Source organism: Trifolium pratense, linkage group LG2 (genome assembly GCF_020283565.1).
Source record: "Trifolium pratense cultivar HEN17-A07 linkage group LG2, ARS_RC_1.1, whole genome shotgun sequence".
Lineage (NCBI taxonomy): Eukaryota > Viridiplantae > Streptophyta > Magnoliopsida > Fabales > Fabaceae > Trifolium > Trifolium pratense.
The window spans coordinates 21,591,666-21,615,380 of NC_060060.1; the positions used below are offsets into that span (position 1 = coordinate 21,591,666).

The following is a 23,715-nucleotide window of genomic DNA, read 5'->3' on the forward strand; positions in this document are numbered from 1 at the left end:
ATCTGTTATTGTCTCTGCTTATTTATATACTTTCATATATGAATGACCACATATTTTGTTAGTAACTAGAGTTGAAGTGGATCCCGTGACACATATGAGACTCCGAACTAAAGAGATAATATAAACAACCAACATGAGACCATTAAATTCAGTATCCGAGGTTAGGTTTGTGATTAAGATTAGCAAGGTATGAGAACACGTGACAACTTGTTAAACGTTGAACTCGAGGGTAAAGATACTATAAAAACATAATTTGTTAAACGTTGAACTTAAGAGTAGAGATACTATAAAAACAATGGGGAAACCTACCAGCGGTTGATTTCACTTAGTCAATTGCAATAGATGTAAGGAATGGTAACACTGAACTTATCTTAATAGAAATTAATCTACCAGATAATAAAGTAAGCATATATAGTGTCAGTTACCGAGCAGGAATAAGGGAGGGATTCGAAAGCACTTAACCTACTTTTATCATCTTGAACTCTTTCTTTTATCTTTAGTCTTATATTATCTAACTTCTGTCTCAAAACTTTTTTCAAACAAACAAAGCGAAAACAAAACTATCTTAATTCTCAAACGAAACTAGTCGCCTTGACACGATCCCTGTGGATACGAGCTCATTCTAAATACTAAAATGTGAATTATTACTCAACGACAGACTAGTACACTTGCCAGACTGCAGTCACACCACCACGACGACAAACCAAAACCCAAACTTTCTGCTCCAAAATAAAAACAAACGATTCTTAAAACACTGGAATAAAAAGTGATCTCAAAGCAAACCGACAACCACCACTATGACAGTGGTGATGCCAGATGATGAACCAAATCTAAAATCGGAGAGGAATGAAACCAGGCGTTCTAGATCAAATCTAAAAAGTCGCCAAAACCTACCAAACATAATGTTAGTGAGACTTGTTTCTATGGTAGATAATTTTCTAAAGTTTTTTCTTTCTTTGTTTTGCCAATTTGTACAAAAAAAAAAATTTACAAAACATAAATGTTTGTGCATTTTTTCTTGAAACTTAGTATGTTTTTTTAAAAAAATTACTCAATAATAGCACATTATTATTTTTTTAATTAAATGTTAGTATTATCTTTATTTAATTATTTTATCTCAAAACTCTATTGCTAGCGGGTAGTGATAGTAAGTAGAGTAGCTTAACATACAGAATGTCCGGCGCCGACTCCAACCCTGACATAAAACCCTCTCTCACCGACGCCGAGATTTCTCGCTTCATCGCTCTCATCGATGTCGATAGATTACGCTCTTATAACTACACAGAGGATGAGAAATCTCGCCTTACAGCTCTCTTCGATTTTAATAATATCACAGAGGATGAGATATTTCGCATTGTCACTCTCTTCGACCCCGACCTTGTAAACCCAGCTACTCTTACCGTCTTCATGATTTTCTTTTCTTCTATGTTCTTGTTTTCTGTGGGTGCTGTCCTCCATGTCACGTATGAGGTATATATCAACTGCATCGTGTGGTTTTTTTTTGGAATTTGAAGTCATAATTTATTTATTAGGGTTTCGTTGATTATTACTAGGTTTAAATGTGACTGTAGTCCCTACGATTATAGTGTTTTTCAGTTTTATTCCTGTAATTATTTTTGTTTGGATTCATTCCTGCTGGGCATCACGTGGTTTCAGTCCCCTCCCGATCAAATCCGAACAAAAAAGAAAAAAACTTATAGGGCTAAAATAAGAAAACACTATAATTGCAGAGACTAAAATTATATTTAAACCGGGTTCGATTCCTGGGTGGAACAATTTCTTGGCCAGACTTTACTCACCTCGCGGCCGAACTCTAGACTACTAGTTCCCTTTCCCCTAGGAACCGGAGGGTTATAAACAAAAAAAAAAATTATATTTAAACCTTGTTAATATTATTTTGCTATTAGGATATATTTTGTGTGAACTAATGGTTTTATTTTCTTTATTATATTTGTTTTGGTCCAAAGTAGAATCTCAAAAAATTGGTATCTTTTGCATACAATGCTGCTCAGGTAACAAATTGATTGTAGATGTATCAAATTTTTGTTTCCAAAACACTCCATACATTTGTTAAAAATTAAAATTAGTATGCCGGTCTGTGATAATAGTCTGATAATGGTTTGATGTTATTAATAAATATTCAGAAGAAGAAGGTGCAACTTTCAGAGAGGTGCATTAGTTTGTCTAGATATTCAAGAACTCTGGATTTGAAGGTGTTGTATATGCAAAAATATCCTGTTTTCCTAATTAGTAATTTGATATTTAACACGTATTGTAATTGTATGCTTAATGATCTCGTTTTCACCTCCAGGGTCTTAAAGACATTGGAGAAACCTACTTTGCAGAAACCTGCACGGTCTTTAGACAGGAGTCACAGGTCAGCTTCAGATTCTATCATATCAGTTTTTGTTCTTTGACTAAGTAATAGCGGTTTTATTTCAACAAAAAAAGAAAAAATAATAGCGGTTTTGTAGCACCAACGCGTGGTTGAGTGGCCATGCACCCATGGCCGTTACAGGTTGGGCAGCAGTGGCACATTTTAGTAGCTTAAGAGTGGGGTAAAGGGTGAAAAGATTCTAGGTGGCTTGGACAAGTTTTATAATGTAAGGATGTACCATGGCAGACAATAAGCGAGTACCCTGACCAGTCACCCAACAATATCAAACTAGATGCTATTGCATTCACCAAATGGATGTTACTTTTCTCTGTGACACAAAGCATATACTCTTGGCATGTGTTCCTCGGTTATCGAGTTTGGTACTACATGCATAAGTAGTGTATGTGAGCATTCCATATTGTCATGCATTTGCTATAAGTTTGATTCAATATCTTAACTCCTAATGTCAAAGAATATACTGATATGAGTTGTTGGTGATGCTATATCCTCTTAGGTGTTGTGTTTGTTTAATCTTCTTATACTTGATTTATGATGCGCTCACTTCATCTTTGTATGTGTCTCTGTTTTATACTACACCAATTATGTGTCACAATCATATGCTAATGTGATGAAATATGACTTGAGGATTTCTTAGTTCTTTCTGATAAGTTTTTGATGAAAGGATTCTGATCAGGATTTTGGTCAAAATTTTAATATCACCTTTTTCTTCACATGCTGATTCATATCATGAGAAGCTTTTGTTGATATTTCTGATTAGTCTGTAAGTTCTATATAAGATGTTTTTGCATAGGTAACTGAATACACTAGTTTTTTTTTGTTTTGTTTACCAACTAGTTACATTAGTTGACAAAATGAAACCATGCTGAAGTCAAATTTCCTCAGTATTCTTTATGTTCAATCAGTTTATCACAAAAATAATTATAACTAAGAGACTGAATTGAGAATACTAGTTGATCCCAAGAACTTGATATTTGTTACTGTTTCTTTCCCTGTGCTCATGGTTCATGACAACTCTATCTGCTTCTGCTTGCATTATTTTGATTCAGTGATGCTTTGGTTTTGCAGGACAACTTCAAATAGGTGTTGATGGCATTGGCAAGGTCTTTTCTTATATACCATGATTACCTAGCTTTTTGGAACACTTGTCAAATCATAATTTACATGTTAGAAGTGATTAATTTTCTCATATTATTCTTAATTTCTAGAGTCAATAGAGCAAAGATAAATGTTTGGTGAACACCCATAGAGGTGTACATGTGTTGAATTATGTTTTTAATATGGGTGTTATTGACGTTTGTCTTTAGAACATTTGTGATTGATTACGCAACTTTCAACTCAGTATTTCTATATTTGATTTAAGTGTCTCAAAAACACTTATTCAAAAGCACTTGTTGTTTGTGTAAAAAAAAAAAAGCCCCCCAAAAATTCTGAATAGAATTAAAAGGCTAAAATATTCTGAATATAATTAAAAAAGGAAAGAGTAAAGCCCCCCAAAAATTACATAAACTGGGTTCAAACAGAAAAATAAGAACAAGGCATAAACTGTCCTTTCGAGCCAAACAAATCCAAACCACTACAAACTTCTTGCCAAATCCAGATGAAAACGGGACAAGAAGGTTGCGACAGGGTAACCAAAATAAGAAACAAACCAAACAAATAGAAAATTCTATCTTGAACTTGGTTTTACATAAACCATCATCACAAATCTTGCACCAGCTTCAGCACTCCCAAACAGCAATGAACCAAAACCTAACTTTCTGCTTTGGAATAAAAAGGAACAATTCTTAAATCGTCGGAATAGAAGTGATCACGGTGGTGGTGCCTGATGAATGAAATTTGAAACCGAAGAGGAATGAAACCAGGTGAGCTAGATAAAATCTAGAAAGTCACAAAAACAAACTCCATCGTTCAGATCCGAACAAGGATGGTGCAGAGGGCGGAAGTCACTCCTCGCACCACCGCTGATGAATGTTACATGGTGAAGAGAAGGGTTGTTTGGATGTAGGGGTTGAGTGCGATAGGGTTTCATAAGAGAGAGGCCGAAACAAAATTTTTAGAGGGAGAGAAAAAATTTCCCAAATAAATTTAAATTTCGTCTGAAAAACAATCAAAGGGACTAAATTTAGTAACATGAGTAAACTATAAAATTTTTAAAAATATTGTTTGAAATGCAGAGACTATTGTTAAAAAACAAGCAAAAATATAAGGATCAAATATATATTTCACCATGTTTAAAAAAAAAACTCAATCATATGAGAATAAGTAAGAGCAAATTTTGATGATTTCTTTTTTTTTTTTTTTTGTAATTTGGGATAAAAAAAATTGTTTTTTTATTTATAAATTGAGACATACTAGTGTGTGTCTATATATATATATATATATGGAACCTAAGGGTAGTTTTGATCTGCTAAAAAACAGGGGACTTGATTGGACAACTTTTGTTGTACTCTGTTTGATTTTAAACTTGTTATGAGACTGGACAAATTAGGTAGTAAGGGACAGGACAAAAACAATCAAAGGGAGAGAGGCCGGAACAAAATTTTTAGAGAGAGAGAGAGAAAATATTTCCCAAATAAATTAAAATTTCGTCTAAAAAACAATCAAAGGCACTAAATTTAGTAACATGAGTAAACTATAAAATTTTTAAAAATATTTTTTGAAATGCAGAGACTATTGTTAAAAAAGAAGCAAAAATATAAGGATCAAATATATATTTCACCATGTTTTAAAAAAAAAAAAACCCAATCATATGGGAATAAGCAAGAGTAAATTTTGATGATATTTTTTTTTTGTTGTAATTTGGGATAAAAAAATTGATTTTTTACTTATAAATTGAGACATACTAGTACACACACACACACACACACACATATATATATATATATATATATATATATATATATATATATATATATATATATATATATATATATATATATATATATATATATATATATATATAGAACCTAAGGGTATTTTTGATCTGCTAAAAGACAGGAGACTTGACTGGACAACTTTTGTTGCACTCTTTTTGATTTTAAACTTGTTATGGGACCGGACAAATTAGGTAGCAAGGGACAGGACAAAAACAAGTTTTTCTGTCTCTCACTATACCACATGACAACTTTTTGTCCACAATACAACTATAAAAAGTACGAAAATATTCAATTTATTTTCGAATACAAAAATATTATCGCCATATATCTCTCCGGTACAATTTTTTCCTGTTCTCTATTATCTTGTTCCGTCCAGTTTTTGCTGTTTTACGAATCAAACGCACCATAAGTTTCTATTTTATGTTGCTTTCTGCAGTTGATGAAAATTAATAATACAAAAAAAATTTCTATGTAAGATCATAAATTTTTGTATGATAAATGTGCAAGAATTTTATCTTCAGCTTCATTGTTGGTTAGCCACAATATTTGTTATTAAAGTGAAAAATTAACAATCTTGCTTGACAAATCTCGTAACACTTAAAGTTGTATCTTTGAGTGTAAGACAAGTAGGTACTCATGTTATACCATACTATGAGAAAAAGGAATATCCACTAACACTAGTTACAATGGAGTGTTGAATCTCTCTTTCAACAGTTGAAACCATTGCATTTGATATGTTGAATCTGATATGGAAGAAAGAGGTGATGAAAAGTTTAAACTGTGTTGAACTCTGCAAACCGGGACAGCTGGCGCGTTTTAATTGATCCAGACAGGCGCGTGTGGCACACGCGCCGACAGCACGCGTGTGGAGTGGTTACGCGGAGAGAGAAACTGTCCTAAAGATAAAAGGCAGCGATGTGGCAGCTGCTGATTGGTCCAGTGGATTTTTATGATTTTTATCCTTTAAACTCAATTATCTCATTGCAAATTAATTTTTTATTTTTTTATTTTTTTACCAAAATTCGTGATTTTTTTTTCTCTACAAATAGAGACTTGGTTCATTTCATTTGGACACAGAAAAAAAAACCAAATTTTTCACTATCTTAATCTATTATTATCTTTCTAATTAGTCTTTATTTTGAAGTTTTAATCTTTTTTAGTGAAATGGATCCCAACAATTCTTCTAATTATCCCAACAATTCTCAAAATCCCAACAATTCTCAAAATCCCAACAATTATCAAAACTCCAACAATTATCAAAACCCCAACAATTATCAAAATCCCAACAATTATCAAAATTCAAATCAATTTTTCAATCAACATCCTCAAAACACACCTAATTTTGGTTTAACACCAAATTTCAACCAATTATCCTTTGTTCCAAACTTTCATCCATATTATGGAACTATGCTGAGAAATCCATCTCAAACACCCCCGTTTAATGGTTATATGCCGATGGTTAATGAAAATTTTTCGAGTGGTGGTACAACTAACTACGTTATTTGTGTGATGTATTGCATTTTAAATTAAGAAAATAAAAAAAAATATTTAAATAAATTTTGTTAAGTGTATTATTTTAATTTAATTTTAATCGATAATTATAATGTTATTTAATCATAAAAACAAAAATTAAAATTTAAATAAGAATATGAAATAGAAAGTGGTGGGGTAGAGAAAGTGGTGGGGTATGATGTTGAATATAAAAACCATTGGAGAGGGTAAAAGTTGAATGTGTGTTGAATGATTAGGTGGAAGAAAGAGAAAATGATGTGGAGTGAAAAAGTGGGTGTTGAATATTTTTTGGTGTTGAAACCATTGTAGATGGTCTAAATTTTACACCGTTAGTATTAAATATCAACCATGTTTTTCTTATAAAAAACAAATATTAACATGTTTTCTGTCATGTTATCCTATCACCCCACTTTCTTAATATAACATGATAAAATAATATTGTTGCTTGTTGCTTATTGGATGATCGTGTAAAACTATTTTATACGGTTGTTAATCTCCATCAAACTCATACTATGTACACAACATAAACTTTTGTGAATTTTTTTTCTTCATAAAACCTGTTTTAAAAAAGACAAGAAAAAGAAATACTCAAAATAATTACATTATTATTATTATTACTATATGGACAAAACTTATATGCATTTCTTTAGATGCAGTTTTTCTGTTCTATCACAAAAATGTAGTTATTTATATTTTTTAATTAAAAAAAGAAAAAAAATTGTTTTTAAATAAAAATAACTTCCCCATGTATTTACCACAAGTCATTATTATTATTATTATTATTATTATTATTATTATTATTATTATTATTATTATTATTATTATTATTATTATTATTATTATTATTATTATTATTATTATTATTATTATTATTATTATTATTATTATTTATTTATTTATAATTTCAAAACTCAGCGGGTAGTGATAGTAGCGTATAGCATAGCATACAGAATGTCCGGCGCCGACTCCGACCCTGACATAAAACCCTCTCTCACCGACGCCGAGATTTCTCGCTTCATCGGTCTCGTCGACATCGATAGATTACGCTCTTATAACTTCACAGAGGATGATAAATCTCGCATTGTTGCTCTCTTCGACCCCGACTCAGCAATCCCAGAAAAGCGTATCGCCCTCATGATTGGCATGTCTATTATGTCCCCATTTTATGCGGGTTTTGGCCTCCATTGCATATATAAGGTATATATCAACTGCATTGTGTGGATTTTTTTTTTTTGGAATCTCAAAGCCTAATTGAATTCAAATCAAAGAATAATTCAATTGAAATCATAATTTATTATTAGGGTTTCACTGATCATTGCTAGGTTTAAATGTCTGATTGGTAAGTCCAACAAGCTTGCAGAGACTAAAATTATATTTAAACCTTATTATTATTATTATTATTATTATTATTATTATTATTATTATTATTATTTTGCTATTAGGATATATTTTGTGTGAACTAATGGTTTTATTTTCTTTATTATGTTTGTTTTGGTCCAAGGTAGGTTCTCAAAGATTTCCTACCTTTTGCATACAATGGCATTAACATTGCTGCTCAGGTAACAAATTGATTGTAGACGTATCAAATTTTTGTTTCCAAAACACTCCATAAATTTGTTAAAAATTAAAATTAGTATGCCGGTCTATGATATACTAAAAACAGGAAACGGAAATAAAAAACAGAAGAGGAAACCAAACATGTTCTTATATTTAGAGCTGATTTTTAAATTACAATCCCCAAGACCCCAACACATTTCCTCGTTCATCTGGTGGCGTAGTTATTGATGTTATCTTTTGCATTTTCCTATTTTAGATAATAGTCTGATAATGGTTGATGTTAATTAATAAATATTTAGAAGAAGCAGGCGCAACTTTCAGAGAGGTGCATTAGTTTGTCTAGATATTCAAGAACTCCGGATTTGAAGGTGTTGTATATGCAACGATATCCTGTTTTGCTAATTAGTAATTTGATGTTTAACATGTATTGTATGCTTAATGATCTCGTTTTCACCTACAGGGTCTTAAAGACATTGGAGAAACCTACTTTGCAGAAACCTACACGGTCTTTAGACAGGAGTCACAGGTCAGCTTCAGCTTCTATCATATCAGTTTTGGTTCTTCGACTAAGTAATAGTGGTTTTATAGCACCAAAGCGTGCTTGAGCGGCCATGCAGCCCATGGCCGTTACAGGTTGGGCAGTAGTGGCGCATTTTAGTAGCTTAAGGGTTGGGTAATGGGCGAAAATATTCTAGGTGGCTTGGACAAGTTTTATAATGTAAGGATGTACCATGGCAACACAAATCAAACTAGACACGAGTATGATCTATTGCATTCACCAATGGACGTTACTTTGCTCTGTGACACAAAGCATGTACTATGTGCATATGAATGTATACATAGTAGAGAATGTTAACATTGCATTCTCATGCTTTTATTATGAGTTTGAGTTAATAACTCCAAATGTCAAAGGAATATACTGATCTAAGTTGTTGGTGATCCTATATGATGTTAGGTGTTGTGTTTGTTTAATATACTTTTAGTTAGATTTATGATGTACTCACCTGATCTTTGTATGTGTCTGTGTTTGGGTACTTGTGATAGGGTACTGCACCAATGATATGTCACAATCATATGCTAATGTAATGAAAAATGACTTGAGGATTTCTTAGTTATTTCTGATAAGTTTTTTATGAAAGGATTTTCTGATTAGGATTTTGGTCAAAATTTTAATATCACCTTTTCCTTCACATGCTGATTCTCATCATGAGAAGCTTTCTATAAGATGTAGCATCATTAATTGCATGTTGTTATGCTTTTATGGGTTATAACCACCACTTTGAATTTTTTATATGAGCCTTTTCTTGATGATTTTGTGGAACATTTTGTCGATATTTCTGATTAGTCTTTAAGTTCTATGTAAGAATCTTTGAGATGCTTTAGCCTAGGTAACTAAATACACTAGTTTTTTTTTGTTTGCTAACTAATTACATTAGTTAACAAAATGAAACCATGCTGAAGGAAAATTTCCTCAGTATTCTTTATGTTCAGGCAGTTTGTCACAATATAATTATAATGAGGCTAACGTATCCAGGGGTCTTTTAAGTTTCGCGTTAGTAACCGTTAGATTTTTTAAGTTTTTTAGGTAATATTTAGGTTCTTTAATTTTTAAGTAACAAATACGTCATTTACGATTCTAACTTGTTTCAATCAATTAGGTAACTCTTAGCAAGTGCTACGAGTGCTTCGTACTATATAGAAGTATTTGTTAGCATGTTGAACCGTGGCTGTTAACATTGACATTCACTATGGTGGGTATTTTGATGAAAAATGCACCTATGTTGGAGAAGATTAACAAAAGAGGTAACGGCTTTGTAACGGAGCATAACTAAAAGAATAAAGGTGCAACAAGTTAGAAACTTAAAAACCTGTTTGTTAGCTAAAAAAAACTTAAATGACCTAATGTTACAAATATGAAACTTAAAAGATCCTCAGAGGTATTTGACCTTATAACTAAGTGACTGAATTGAGAATACTAGTTGATCCCAAGAACTTGATATTTGTTACTGTTTCTTTCCCTGTGCTCATGGTTCATGACAAGTCTATCTGCTTCTGCTTGCATTATTTTGATTCGGTGATGCTTTGATTTTCCAGGACAACTTCAAATAGGTGTTGATGGCATTGGCAAGGTCTTTTCTTATATACCATGATTACCTAGCTTTTTGGAACACTTATCAAATCATAATATACATGTCGTAGCAGAAGTGATTAATTTTCTAGAGTCAATAGAGCAAATATAAATGTTTGGTGAACAACCATAGAGGTGTATCATTGTTGAATGTACCCATAGAGGTGTTATTGAAGCTTGTCTTTAGAACACTTGTGAATCATAACTTTTAACGAATTGATTATGCAACTTTCAATACGGTATTTCTATATTTGATTAAGTGTCTCAAAAACACTTGTCCAAAGGCACTTGTTAACATTGATCTTTTAATTTTAATATTCGACGGGAGATTATGAGTATATGTTGTAACATTCTATATCTTTTTACTTTTAATTTTAACATTGATATTTTCATTTTAATATTTGGCACAGAATTAAAAAGCTAAAATATTCTGAATATATTGAAAAAGGGAAAGAGTACAAGATGTACAAAGACCCCCAAAAATTACATAAACTAGGTTCAAACAGAAAATAATAAGAACAAAGGAAAACAGTGCAGCCCAAACACACACAGAGTACAAGAGAATTAGCCTATTATTCATTATTTAACAAACTAGGTTACATAGCTGTGCGTATGCACGGGACTCCCCTTCGGCGTGTCATATTTCCACAGACGCTAGTTTAACATAGTCACAAAAGCAAATCCAAGGAACAAAGAGGTAATGAGACTGGAACCATAATTAGCACTGGCAGCATTGATTCCGTCTATTGGTACCTTGGATGCACTGTCCATGATCTTCTCCGTAGGCAATTTCTCGGCTCTAGAAGTAGCAGTAGGAATAACTTCAGAAGTAGGAATAAACCCAGAAGTAGGAATATGCGGAAGCGGAAGGGAAAGGGTTTTACTTGTATTGACAGTGATTAGGAGAAGAATTAAGAGCAGTTGAAGTTTATATGAATAAGACTTCATCGTGTTAGTTAATGCAAAGATAATTGTAGTACGTACTTACATACTATATATAGATTGATGAATTAAGCATAAGGTTGGTTGTTGCTACAAATTGCTCCAATTGACTGATTCATAAGCTTTTTAAGTCCACTTTAAAGATAAAGCAGACTCTCTTTCAATTTCATAGCTAGTTCAATCATCTCATTTATTCCAATCACCCCATCTACTCAATGTCTGCCATTAGTGATATGACAATTGATAACAGGCGTGCCATGGCGGACCATTTATCATTAGTGGTCTATCGTGGATTAATGCTTAAAATTATCAGAAATTCTAACGATTGTCGATAATATTTTTTAAGATAAAAAATCGCACAACTCTTGTAATGTTTATGGCTAAAAGAATGACATGATTGAAGTCAATTTAATACGAGTTACATTTTTATTTTTCGTTGTTTTAGTCAAATCGATATTAATCAAGTCATTATTTTATTCGTAAAAATGAGAATAACCATTAACTTATACTTTTAAACAACAATATATGTTCGTCGTTGAAATTTTAAATATTTTTTAAGAGTGATTCATATTAGAATTTTCCTTCGCAACAACATTAATTCTTTAGCATCCATATAAATGTATTGTGTAAATTGTAAATATTAAATATCAATAGTTAATGAAAAATCACACACATAATTTGAAGAGCCGAAATTCTGGTTATGGTATCGGCTCTAGCCATTTCACCATTTTTATCATTTGAGTTAGAATTTGTAAACAAAAAAATTACACTCCTACTACTTTCGTTCTTAAATATAATATCTCTTTGAGAAAATCATGAAGATTAAGAAAGTTGATTTGAATTGTGAACAAATTGTGAAAAAATTTATAATCACAATATTTGAATTCAAACTCTAAGCCCTAGGATTTTTCTTGACTTTGGTGACCCTCCACAACATAACTCACCTTAACTTTTCCTTTATAAAAATAAAATAAATAAAAGCAGTAGTTCATTTCCATATTTGGCAAAGCTCTAGTTGATGTACGAATTGAGCTGATAAATGTAGTAGTAGGAAATATAAGGACTACTACGTCAAATTTGGTAGCTAATTAACAGGTAATCTCTAAAAAAAATAGCTACAAATTAATTACAAAAGTAGTCAAAACATGAAATGAGCAACAAATTAGTTGCTAGCTAATTTCTAGCTACTCAATAGTAAAATGTTTTTAAAAATTATTAATCTTAAGAACATAGTTAAGATATTGTCATATTATAGCTTTGATTTATAATTAAATTTTTGTAGCTACCTTTATTTAGAAAACATTTCAACCGACATGATACAAACTACAAAATGTTATCAAAATGAGGCGGGTGAAATGGTGAGTGCAACTTCTGCATTTCACATATCCATAAAGTACATTCAGATGCAGTGCTTAAAAAAGAAACATAGTATGTTCAGTTGCAGCTAATAAATTTATATGTAAAATATACATAGCATAATATGCATTAGCCTTAATCAGTAATACCATAGGTAATCAATGTTCACATGCCCTGTAGAAGCAGTTGATTATCCTTGATTCCCAAAACAGCCAAAAACCAAAACTACATCAGGCATAAAACAGGAGCAACAAAAGATACTCGAGTTAGATAATGCATCTATCTCAACAACTCAATCATCATCGTTCAGCCTCACCGTCTTTCTCAGCTACTTTGCCTTGCGATAGTGCTTCTCGCATGGAGCTACCAATCATAGAAAGGATGGGCTGCAACATAGGCGCCAATTGCGTTTGCATAAAAGAAGTCATTGCTGTATTTACAGCTTCCTTAATATATTCTTCTGTTGGAGCTGCAGTGTGAGTGCGGGGAGCTACAGTGTGAGTGCGGGAGGGACCAGCGGCCTCTGGATCTGAAGTAGACATAGGTCCAAAAGTGCCAGTATCTAAGTTACGACCCTCATAACCATAAGTTCTCCTCTTCTTATTCATACCTGACACCTCTGCCCACACTTCTGAATCAAACTCTGGATGCATGGACATGTCTTCTCCATACTTTTCCAACATTATGGTGTCATATAACTCCTAAAAAACATATCAAGAATAATTTTATCACATATAGAGATATGTAGCATCCATATAATACATTTTTTTTATAAGGCGAAGAGCATCTAGACATGGACCAAGCAGACTTCGCCCTCATATAATACATTAACTTTAGCCAATTTTATTTTAACTTACAATTAATTTCTTCGAGCGCCGAGATATATATCCCCCATCTTTCCTCTTATGAACATGATCGTAAACATCTCTATAGGAAACTTCTTGCTTTATCTCTTCCTCCTATAATTAGCATTTATTGGAATTAGAATATAATACATTTTTTTTTAGTTGAATAGAGGGGCAAAGCCCAGAATATAATGCATATAAGTATATGAAAATATTATACATATTTACCATCCTCTTCTTATGTTCTCTAAAGCTTATTGAGCCTCCAGTGTGCAACGCTGAATCAGGTTTGGAGGCTCTATTACATCGATTAGCATCAGACATCTTCGTCCACTCTGGTTTCAACCAAATGTCAACCAAACCATTCCATATTTCTGGCTTCAGTCCTTTGGGCCCATGCCCCTTAGTATCGGCCAAGTTTGTTGAGTTCACACGTCGTAAGGCCGTTTTTCTTGCATTTTTTAAATGATCAGGATAGCGGTCCATGCATGTTCTTTCCCACACCATTCTTGCAATATTGCATTCAGAATCTGATGCAAACTTATATTTACCCTGCACCAATATAATATAAATAAATTTATCTGCAGACAAAAAAAGATGAAGCTAGAAAACATAACTACTGACCATGAATTCTTTAAATAACTCATCCTTCTTTTCAATTGGATAAGCTTTCCACTTCGCAGCTGGAATAGGCATCTGCCCGATCACAGTAGATATAATATCACGGGTAACACTTTGGGGAACAAACCTCCTCCTGCAAGCGGGATTTAAACTCTAAGTAAGAAATTGGTTTAGCAAATTAGATATGGCATGACACCACTAATATGACAAGGTTCTCAAAGGAGTTGTGCACTGCCATCAGCTAAGTTGGCTATTGACAAAGTCTACTGGTCAGTAAGTGGATGTGCAGACATGGACATGATTAATTTGATGTCATGTTGCTATACAGGATGGTGTGGATGTCATATCCATTTCCATCATGGAGGTAGTGCTGATTATGTTTACCACTCGTTATCTACTCTAGCTGATAGTTCCATCTTGTCATACAATTTATCACTGAAAGAGGTAACAGACCATAATGATAATTGAAGTCAATAATTTTATGATATTATATTTGTATATTCAATGTTGTCAGATAGCAGCTATAGCGCTATAGCCTAACGGAATTTGAACAAATCACACTATTATTCTGTGATACGCTATTTAGTACAAAGTGTTGTCAAATAGAGGCAGTATAGCATTGTATTGTAGGAAAATTTGAAAAAATTGTTATTTTCCGTGATTGACAACACTGGATATATTTTTTACTGCTAGTACTGACTGAGAACTTTTGACTTCCAACAACCAGATTAGTAACACCAGCGATTAGCACTGGCCAGGAAGTATCACAGTATTGAATTCTGCAAATCCCTGATTTTGAGTGCAGAATTTCCTGTTCTGTAAACTAAACATCCATAATGAGAATACGAGATTTTTCCTAATTCACCTTACTAGCAATAAATGTCATATGAAGAACAATTACTAGCACAAAAGTGTAGAAATCAGGTGTAAGCACAATATCATTGTATTCTGCATCACTTACATTTCATCAACCTCTCAAGTCAGAGAGGACAGATAAAAAAAGTAAAAAGAAGTCAGATCTCTTCAGTCCAACGTCGGCAACAAAAATTATTCCAGCAATACAAATTTTCGAGTTCCTCTCTAATCACATGTACTTGGAACAGTATTTTTGGCAATAAAACAAGTTTCTCAAACAAGCAAGCATGAGTTGTAAAATGACATTTAAGATACAATTTGAGATGGCGCATCTGAAGCAAGTATATGGTCTTGAGCAAATAGTAATACATTAGTACAATTAAAATGATTTTGGTCCAAGAGACTTATGGGTTAGAGTTGTCCTCAATTTTTATTTTTTAACTGTATCTAATTTGTATTCTGTGTTTCTTCAATCGGTTTCATTCTAATACTTTACTTTTTTAGACTTTACCAAATGAATTCTCAAGGTATGTTCGCGATTTCAACTTTAAAAACATCATCCTTGAAGTCCCAAGAAAAAACAGCTCAAAAGTTCACTTGAAGTATCCAAACAATCCTTCAGAAAATATTCAAATTGTTGCAGGATGGAAAAACTTTTGCTTTGACAACGGAATCAAATTCGGAGATAGGCTCCGAGTTCAGTTCAATCGTTTTTATCCGAATGTTGGTCAGGTTTTTAAGGTTACAAACTAATTTCAAACTTATTTCTTATATGTGCTACCTAATGTTTCATTATCGGTTTCTATTTTCCCTTTACATTGTTCAAAACTTAGACAACTACAAGTTGTAATTCATTTGAATTTTCATCTGTTGAGTGAAGTTTAAGTTGTAATGGAGTTGTTGACAATGATATTTGATCAAAAATGTTGTGCGCATCTTAGTTTACTTTGATGCCTAATTTTAGGTTATCTAAGCAAATGTATGATTGACATTTGAATTTTGTATTAACCATGCTTTGTGTCTATGTTGTGATTCGTATTAATATGTTATGTTACTTTTTATGTTAATCTTCTTTGACATAATCATATTACTTAATGTATTAATGAATATATAATTTGATTTTTTTGGAATGTCGACTTATCAAAGTCTAACTTAAAAAAAATAACCCGTAACGTTACGACCCGTGCGATAGCACAGGTCTATTACTAGTTTAAGATACAATTTGAGATGGCGCATCTGAAGCAAGTATATGGTCTTGAGCAAATAGTAATACATTAGTACAATTAAAATGATTTTGGTCCAAGAGACTTACGGGTTAGAGTTGTCCTCAATAGATATAACTTTTCTTCTATCAATTCCTACACGAGATCTTCCACTCAGAGGCAGTGAAGTTGGGTCGTTAGCTGGTGAATAATCAGTAGAGTTTGAGACAGAATCTGAAGAAGCACTGTCCATGCTCCCATGGTTGGAAACTCCGGAATCGCCTCTATTACATTGCTTCACATTATTTGTGTCATCTACTTGATGCCTGAGTGGTTGTTCAATACTTTTCTCCCCAATGAGCTGCATCTCTTCATCTTCACCATCATTGTAGTCAGAGTATTTATCATTCTCTCCAGAACTAACAGCAGCAAATTGCTGCGTATTATTTAATGCATCAAGCCCCTTAACCAGTCCTTTTGATTGCATTTTGTTCTTGTCATTCTTCATACCTGTAGAAAAATGCAAGTTGTTAAATAACACATGCCAAGTGCTGCAGATTATGCCTACCATATATATACAGACAAGATTTTATATAAATGACATGTTGGATGTTTCCAGGCCACACAACTCACATCACACTTTGACATATATTATTGTTAGCAGAAGACTACATCAAAATCAAGAAATAAAAGGCTATGCAGAACTCACCCATTGCGGCAGAAGTATCACCTCTGTCATAGACTGTGGCGTGACCATTGTCAGCTGCGGCACCTTGCAGTTTCATGATAATAAAGAAAACCATTACATCATTAGTGCAATGGAAAATTACTGCTGTGCAATTCTAAGCTTATGAGCCATTATGATAAAACAAAAATAAAGGAGAAAACAGGGGAAATATCTAGAGAACAATAAATAAGACAGTGATATATTTGATTAAATGTTCCACTGTCTCAGTATAATGGGTTTTCCTTATGTTATTGGCCAGATTACAATACAAGCAAGAAGGCAAAAATGTTCACATCATCATATGCCATTATAGCATGCAACAAGCACCATATGCCGTTACAGCACGCAACAAGCACCATATGCAAACATTTTACAAAGTGAAATACCTGGAGAAACCGAAGTACGTGCTGTTGCTGGTGGATCAATGCATGATTGAGAAGGCCCTGGTGGATCGCTACGACCTCTCCCTCGACCATGTTTAATTCCTCTACCTCTGATTGTCATGTTAAAGATATTTATATACAACTTGGTCTTATTTTTATGAATAATATTATGAAATATATCAAATATATAGACACTACAGATTCTACAAATGAATGGCAAGAACTGTATAAGTTTTTTGTTTATTTATTTCTTGGTAAATCAAACCATAATGGTCGTGTAGAAAGTGACAAATGACTTACAGGTTAGAGATGCCCTCTACAGACAAGATGTTTCTCCTATCAGCTTCTATGTGGGATCCTCCACTTGATGGCCTCACATTGTGGGAAAGTCCAAAATTGTCCCCAATACGTTTTTTCACATTATTTGCAATAGCTGCTTGCTGCTTGCGCAATTGTCGTTGGTAAATTTTCTCCATGATGAGTTGCATCTCTTCATCTTCATCATCACTATAATCATTGTATTCATCATCATGTTCAGGATTAACAGCAGTTTCTTTCTGCTTATTATTTAATGCGCTAAACCCCTTAACCAATCCTTTCCTTTGAACTCTGTTATTGTCATTCTGGACACCTGTAGAACAAGAAATAATGAGATCCACATATATGCATTTACATCATGCAACAGCACCATATGAAAAGTGAAATACCTGGAGCAACCAAAGTATGTGCTGTTGGTGGTGGAACAGTGCACGATTGAGAAGGCCCTGGTGGATCGCTACGACCTCTCCCTCGACCACGTTTAATTCCTCTACCTCTGATTGTCATGTTAAAGATATTTATATACAACTTGGTCTTATTTTTATGAATAATATTATGAAATATATCAATATATAGACACTACAGATTCTACCAATGAATGGCAAGAACTGTATAATTTTTTTGTTTATTTATTTCTTGGTAAATCAAACCATAATGGTCGAATAGAAAGTGAAAAATGACTTACAGGTTAGAGATGCCCTCTACAGAAACGACGTTTCTCCTATCAGCTTCTATGTGGGATCCTCCACTTGACGGCCTCACATCGTGGGAAAGTCCAAAACTGTCCCCAATACATTTTTTCACATTATTTGCAATAGCTGCTTGCTGCTTGAGTAATTGTCGTTGGTAAATTTTCTCCATGATGAGTTGCATCTCTTCATCATTACTATAATCATTGTATTCATCATTATGTTCAGGATAAACAGCAGTTGCTTTCTGCTTACTATTTAATGCACTAAACCCCTTAACCAATCCTTTCCTTTGAACTCTGTTATTGTCATTATGGACACCTGTAGAACAAGAAATAATGAGATACACATATATGCAATTACATCATGCAACAAGCACCATATGAAAAGTGAAATACCTGGGGCAACCAAAATTGTTGTTAGTGGTGGAACAGTGCACGATTGAGAAGGCCTTGGTGGATCACTACAACCTCTCCGTTGACCACGTTTAATTCCTCTACCTCTGATTGCCACATTAATATATTTATAAAAAACTTGGTCTTATTTCGACGAATATATATTATGAAATATATCAATATATACAAATTACAGTTTCTACAAATGCTTGGCAAGAACACTAAATGTTATTTTTTTTGCTAACAAGTATCCTAAGGGCACATGTTAAGTAACCAAGTACAGGAATATTGTCTTGAAAAGAACAATATTGTAACTTTAAGGAATTACACACACCACTTTCAAGACAATATTTCTATTTTTTGATTTCTTATCATGTGCCTCTAGAGCACTTGTTAGCATTTTCCTTTTTCTATTTCTTGGAAAACAAAACCATAAATGATCAAACAAAAATGAAAAGGCAAGCGAACAGTGGCTTACGGGTTAGAGATGCCCTCAACAGATATAACTTTTCTCGTATCCGTTTCTACATGATATCCCACGCTTGACGACCTCACATTGGGGGAAAGTCCAAAATTAGATCCAATATACTTCTCCACATTATTTGCATCGGTTGTTTGCTTCCTGTGTAATTGTGGTTGAATACTTTTCTCTGTTACGAGTCCCAATTCTTCATCTACCCCAGCATTATTGTCATAGTATTCATCATTTTGTTCAGAATCAAAAGCAGAAGATTTCCTTTTATTATTTAGTGTATCAACCCCCTTACCCCGTCCTTTCTTTTGAATTCTACTTTTGTCACTTTTGACACCTGTAGAACAAGAAATAGGGAGATCAACCAATATGCATCATAGGCAATTACAACATGCAACTAGAACCACATGCAAGCATTTATAAAATAAATACCTGGGATAACCGTAGTATGTGCTGGTTGTGGTGGTGGAACAATGCACGATTGAGAAGGCCCTGGTGGATCACTACGACCTCTCCCTCGACCACGGGTAATTCGCCTACCTCTGGTTTCCATGTTAAAGATATTTATATACAACATGGTGTTATTTTTATGAGTAAATTACGAAATATATCAATATATACGAACCACAGTTTCTTCAACTTCATGGTAACAACTCCAAGGGTCTTTTTTTAGGGTCTTGCTAACAAGGCTCCTCATGACACGCGTTAAGGAATGAAATATAGGAATATCGTCTAGAAAAAAAACAATATTTTAACTTTTAAAGAATTGAATACACTACACTTCCAAGACAATATTTCTATTTTTTTATTCATTAACATGTGCCGCTAGAGCACTTGTCAGCATTTGCCTTTATTAATTTCTTGGTAAACCAAACCATAAATGATCAAACAGAAATGAAAAACAGCAAGTGACCAGTGACTTACGGGTTAGAGATGTCCTCTACAGATATAACTTTTCTTGTATCAGTTTCTACATGATATCCTACACTCGATGATCTTGCATTGTTGGAAAGTCCAAAATTGGATCCTATATACTTTTCCACATTATTCGCAACAGTAGCTTGCTGCTTGTGTAATTGAGAATGACAAATTTTATCTATGATGAGTTGCAGTTCTTCATCTTCAGCACCATTATTGTCGCAGTGTTCAACATTCTGTTCAGAATTAAAAGCAGTAGATTTCTGCTTATTATTTAATGTATCAGCCCCCTTACCCTGTCTTTTCTTTTGAATTCTCTTCTTGTCATTCTTGACACCTGTAGAATAAGAAATAGGGAGACCAATCAATATGTGTCATATCATATGCAATTACGTGCAACAAGCACCATATTCAAGTATTTATAAAATTATATACCTGGGGAAACCAAAGTATGTACTGGTTGTGGTGGTGGATCAATGCACAACTGAGAAGGCCCCGGTGGATTACTGCAACCTCTCCCTTGACTACGAGTAATTCGCCTACCTCTGGTTTCCATGTTAAAGATATTTATATACAACTTGATCTTATTTTTATGAGTATATTACGAAACATATCAATATATACAAACTACAGTTTCTAGAAATGCACGAAAAGAACTCTATAAGTCCTCATTTTTATTTCTTGGTAAATCAAACAACAAATGATCAAACATTAAAGAAAAAAGCAAGTGACAAGTGACTTACGAGCTAAAAATGCCCTCTAAAGATATAAGTTTTTGCCAATCAGTTTCTGCAGGGGACCCTCCACTTGATGGCCTCACATTGCTGGGAAGTCCAAAACTAGCTTCAATACAATTTTTCGCATTATTTGCATCAGCTGCTTGCTTCTTGACTAATTGTCGTTGATAAATTTCATCCATGATGAGTTGCATCTCTTCATCATCATTGTAGTTGTTGTCTTCATCATTCTGTTCAGAATTAAAAGGAGCGGATTTTTGCTTATTATTTAATGCATCAAATCCCTTTGCCGGTCCTTCCTTTTGAATTTCTTCATTGTCAACCTTGACACCTGTATAACAAGAAAGTGAGTTCCACATACTGGCTGCAAAAACAAGAGTTCACAAAGTTGATAAGATTTGTTTAGATCCACCAGTAATGCTAAAAGGATGACATACATAATAAACCTCTACATATGCAGAAACAAAAGTTCACAAATTTGAGAAAAAAATTTATTCCAAGCCAAGCATTTATAAAAGTGAATACCTAGGGAATTGGAAGGTTGTGGTGGATCACTGCGACCTCTCCCTCGAGCACGTTTAGTTCTTCTACCTCGGGTTGCCATGTTATGATATCTTGAAGCAACTTGGTCTTATTTTCCTCTATATGTTAAAAAAAACATTATTGTTGAATGATGCTCATTTACTAGAGTAAAACGAATTTGATATATATATATATATATATATATAAACCTAAATTGGTAGTAATAATAAATAAATTTAAATTGCATGTATAATTTCAAAAGGCTAGGTTACAAACTACTATTTGAATCTGAATCATATAATTCTCATATGTATTATTTATTATGTCCACTTCTTTCATAGGGGCATTTGTATAAACTAAGAAATCTGATTGATCTGCTAATAATTCATCTTGTTCATCATTGAAGCTCTAAGCTACAAAGAGTTTTTGTCTAAATTGGCAAGCTACCCAATTTAAGCTACAAAGAGTTGCTCATAAACCCTTTATAGTTAAACAACTTCGTGTAATTTGATCCTTTTGTTTTCAATTCCAATTCTTGTGATTTCAGCAAGGTACTTATATATTGCAGTTGCCTCTATTTGACTTTTATAAAGAATCATAATTTAAGTTATTTCTCTCTTCATTTATCTTCCTAAACCCTAACCCTAAACACTGTAGTAGCAGCCTAACAAGCAGGGTTTAGTCAAAGATCAAGAAGGAAATCCCTCCATTACATCAGGGCCGGTCCAACAAGTTTAGGGGCCTAAAACAAATTTTATAACGAGGTCTTCGAAAAACATCTCTAACCTTAAAATTTAAATTTTTTTAGTATAGATTTGAACTGATGTCCTATAATCTAAGCTCAGTTGGTAGGGACATCGCATTTTATATGTAAGGTACGGGATTCGAACCCGAACACCTCACTTATCCACCTAAGGATGGAATTTCTAGCCACCAGGCTACGTTACCGGAAACTAAAATTTTTTGGGGGGTTTTTTTAGCCCAAAATTTTGAGTTGCTTGAGTCGCTTGGCCCTTGGGCCAGCCCTGCATTACATCACATCACATGTCTCTTAACCCCTAACCCTAACCCTAGAATTCTATAGAAATGAAATTTCTAATCAGTATATGTTAAGCAAATGAAATGTAAAGAAGTAAATAAGAATGTTGAAAACAGAGCAGTGTATAGAGATGAATACCAAATTTGAAACTCGAAATCGAGTTCTTCAAAGCTCCACGAATCTTCAAATCTGAAACTGAAGAGCTTCCATGAGAGAGTGAAGAATTGAGAACGCGGATTGAACGGATACGGAGAGATGGTGAGAGATCTATCGGAGAAGGGACAGATTGGAGAATACAGATCGAATAATCGAATGCGATGGCAAAAGCTTGTCGTTCAGAGAGGAGCAACGCAAAAAGAAGAACGATAAATTAATTATTAAAAGATACTGTAGTTAATCCGTAGTTAAAATAATTTTAAAAAATAAAAATAAAAAACTCGTAGCTAACTTCTACCAAAAATTCCATAGCCAATTAAGCCACTAATAAAATTGGCAGCAACTAGCAAGTTGTCGCAAAGAGTTAAATTTGGTTAACCGATCTTAGTTGGTTCAGTGGTGATTGACGTTGAACTTGGTAGGAAGGACCCCGGTTCGATCCGCTGCAACTGCGATTGAGAGGGGGCTGAAACCACTTGATGCCAGAACTGACCCTCGAACCAGATTAAACCGGTGGTTAAAAACGAAAAGAGTTAAATTCGGTTGTAAGGAATAAGGATACTGCATTAGACTTGGGCATCATCAGTTTTGGTTGGGTTCGGGCCGAAAATCACAAAATCGATAAAAACCACAATCATTTAATTTGGACCTAATTCCGACCGTCTATATATTTGGTTTGTTCGGTTGGCGGGTCGTATGTGTGGTGGATAGAACGGATCGGTTATTATGGGTTAAGCTGAAACTTTATATACATTTAAAACTCCATTATCCACTTGATGCCAGAAATGACCCCCGAACAAGATTAAACTGGTGGTGAAAACAAAACAAAAAAAAACTCCACTATCCAAAAATTCCTAATTTTCAAATAGAGTTCAATATCTTGTACACAATGTAACAAAGGATAAAATAACTAAATGAAAAAACAAAGAGGGTGATATATATGTTGTTACTTTGTTTCAAATTTGTAAATCTAAAAACAATAATGATCAAATATAATAGAAATATAAATGTATATTTTGCACCTCCTTCGTCAAGATATTATAAGCTAGTAAAATATAATATTTATC

General features: G+C 33.5%; 3 protein-coding genes across 8 annotated transcripts; 2 read left to right on the forward strand and 1 right to left on the reverse strand.

The window, feature by feature from the left end:
* The first annotated feature begins 1,111 nt into the window (after positions 1 to 1,111).
* LOC123906811 lies at positions 1,112 to 3,584 on the forward strand. Of its 2 annotated transcripts, XM_045956823.1 has the most exons (5): positions 1,112 to 1,470; positions 1,971 to 2,012; positions 2,145 to 2,213; positions 2,312 to 2,377; positions 3,464 to 3,584. In XM_045956823.1, the coding sequence occupies exons 1-5, from the start codon at positions 1,174 to 1,176 to the stop codon at positions 3,476 to 3,478; spliced, it is 489 nt and encodes a 162-aa protein (XP_045812779.1). In that variant the 5' UTR covers positions 1,112 to 1,173; the 3' UTR covers positions 3,479 to 3,584. The 2 variants fall into 2 exon arrangements, with proteins under 2 accessions (XP_045812779.1, XP_045812780.1); XM_045956824.1 differs by lacking the exon at positions 1,971 to 2,012 and having other exon boundaries at positions 1,113 to 1,470.
* Positions 3,585 to 7,706: 4,122 nt separating this feature from the next.
* On the forward strand, positions 7,707 to 10,706 carry LOC123906812. Of its 3 annotated transcripts, none has more exons than XM_045956825.1 (5): positions 7,707 to 7,983; positions 8,292 to 8,345; positions 8,643 to 8,711; positions 8,804 to 8,869; positions 10,438 to 10,706. In XM_045956825.1, exons 1-5 carry the CDS (start codon positions 7,738 to 7,740, stop codon positions 10,450 to 10,452), a joined length of 450 nt encoding a protein of 149 aa, XP_045812781.1. In that variant the 5' UTR covers positions 7,707 to 7,737; the 3' UTR covers positions 10,453 to 10,706. The 3 variants fall into 3 exon arrangements, with proteins under 3 accessions (XP_045812781.1, XP_045812782.1, XP_045812783.1); XM_045956826.1 differs by having other exon boundaries at positions 8,646 to 8,711; XM_045956827.1 differs by lacking the exon at positions 8,643 to 8,711.
* Positions 10,707 to 12,766: 2,060 nt separating this feature from the next.
* On the reverse strand, positions 12,767 to 22,932 carry LOC123906813. 3 transcript variants are annotated; one of them, XM_045956828.1, is made up of 18 exons: positions 22,631 to 22,932; positions 21,457 to 21,572; positions 20,938 to 21,262; positions 20,630 to 20,739; positions 20,201 to 20,531; positions 19,709 to 19,818; positions 19,283 to 19,613; positions 18,808 to 18,911; positions 18,406 to 18,730; positions 18,110 to 18,216; positions 17,703 to 18,033; positions 17,406 to 17,512; positions 17,002 to 17,064; positions 16,403 to 16,802; positions 14,239 to 14,368; positions 13,843 to 14,166; positions 13,627 to 13,728; positions 12,767 to 13,470 (listed from the first exon to the last, which is right to left on the reverse strand). In XM_045956828.1, the coding sequence occupies exons 2-18, from the start codon at positions 21,533 to 21,535 to the stop codon at positions 13,069 to 13,071; spliced, it is 3,681 nt and encodes a 1,226-aa protein (XP_045812784.1). In that variant the 5' UTR covers positions 21,536 to 21,572; positions 22,631 to 22,932; the 3' UTR covers positions 12,767 to 13,068. The 3 variants fall into 3 exon arrangements, with proteins under 3 accessions (XP_045812784.1, XP_045812785.1, XP_045812786.1); XM_045956829.1 differs by lacking the exon at positions 21,457 to 21,572 and having other exon boundaries at positions 22,631 to 22,875; XM_045956830.1 differs by lacking the exons at positions 17,703 to 18,033; positions 18,110 to 18,216 and having other exon boundaries at positions 22,631 to 22,876.
* Positions 22,933 to 23,715: the final 783 nt, after the last annotated feature.

Excerpts from the sequence above, each read along its gene's own strand:
- LOC123906811 (XM_045956823.1), top strand. The coding sequence starts at position 1,174 with ATGTCCGGCGCCGACTCCAACCCTGACATAAAACCCTCTCTCACCGAC. Across the intron at positions 2,013-2,144 it reads TTGCATACAATGCTGCTCAG|AAGAAGAAGGTGCAACTTTC; the intron begins GTAACAAATTGA and ends ATAAATATTCAG. Across the intron at positions 2,214-2,311 it reads CAAGAACTCTGGATTTGAAG|GGTCTTAAAGACATTGGAGA; the intron begins GTGTTGTATATG and ends TTTCACCTCCAG.
- LOC123906812 (XM_045956825.1), top strand. The coding sequence starts at position 7,738 with ATGTCCGGCGCCGACTCCGACCCTGACATAAAACCCTCTCTCACCGAC. Across the intron at positions 7,984-8,291 it reads GCCTCCATTGCATATATAAG|GTTCTCAAAGATTTCCTACC; the intron begins GTATATATCAAC and ends GGTCCAAGGTAG. Across the intron at positions 8,712-8,803 it reads CAAGAACTCCGGATTTGAAG|GGTCTTAAAGACATTGGAGA; the intron begins GTGTTGTATATG and ends TTTCACCTACAG.
- LOC123906813 (XM_045956828.1), bottom strand. The coding sequence starts at position 21,535 with ATGGCAACCCGAGGTAGAAGAACTAAACGTGCTCGAGGGAGAGGTCGC. Across the intron at positions 20,740-20,937 it reads TTAGAGGGCATTTTTAGCTC|AGGTAGGCGAATTACTCGTA; the intron begins GTAAGTCACTTG and ends CATGGAAACCAG. Across the intron at positions 17,065-17,405 it reads ACGTACTTCGGTTTCTCCAG|GTGCCGCAGCTGACAATGGT; the intron begins GTATTTCACTTT and ends TGAAACTGCAAG.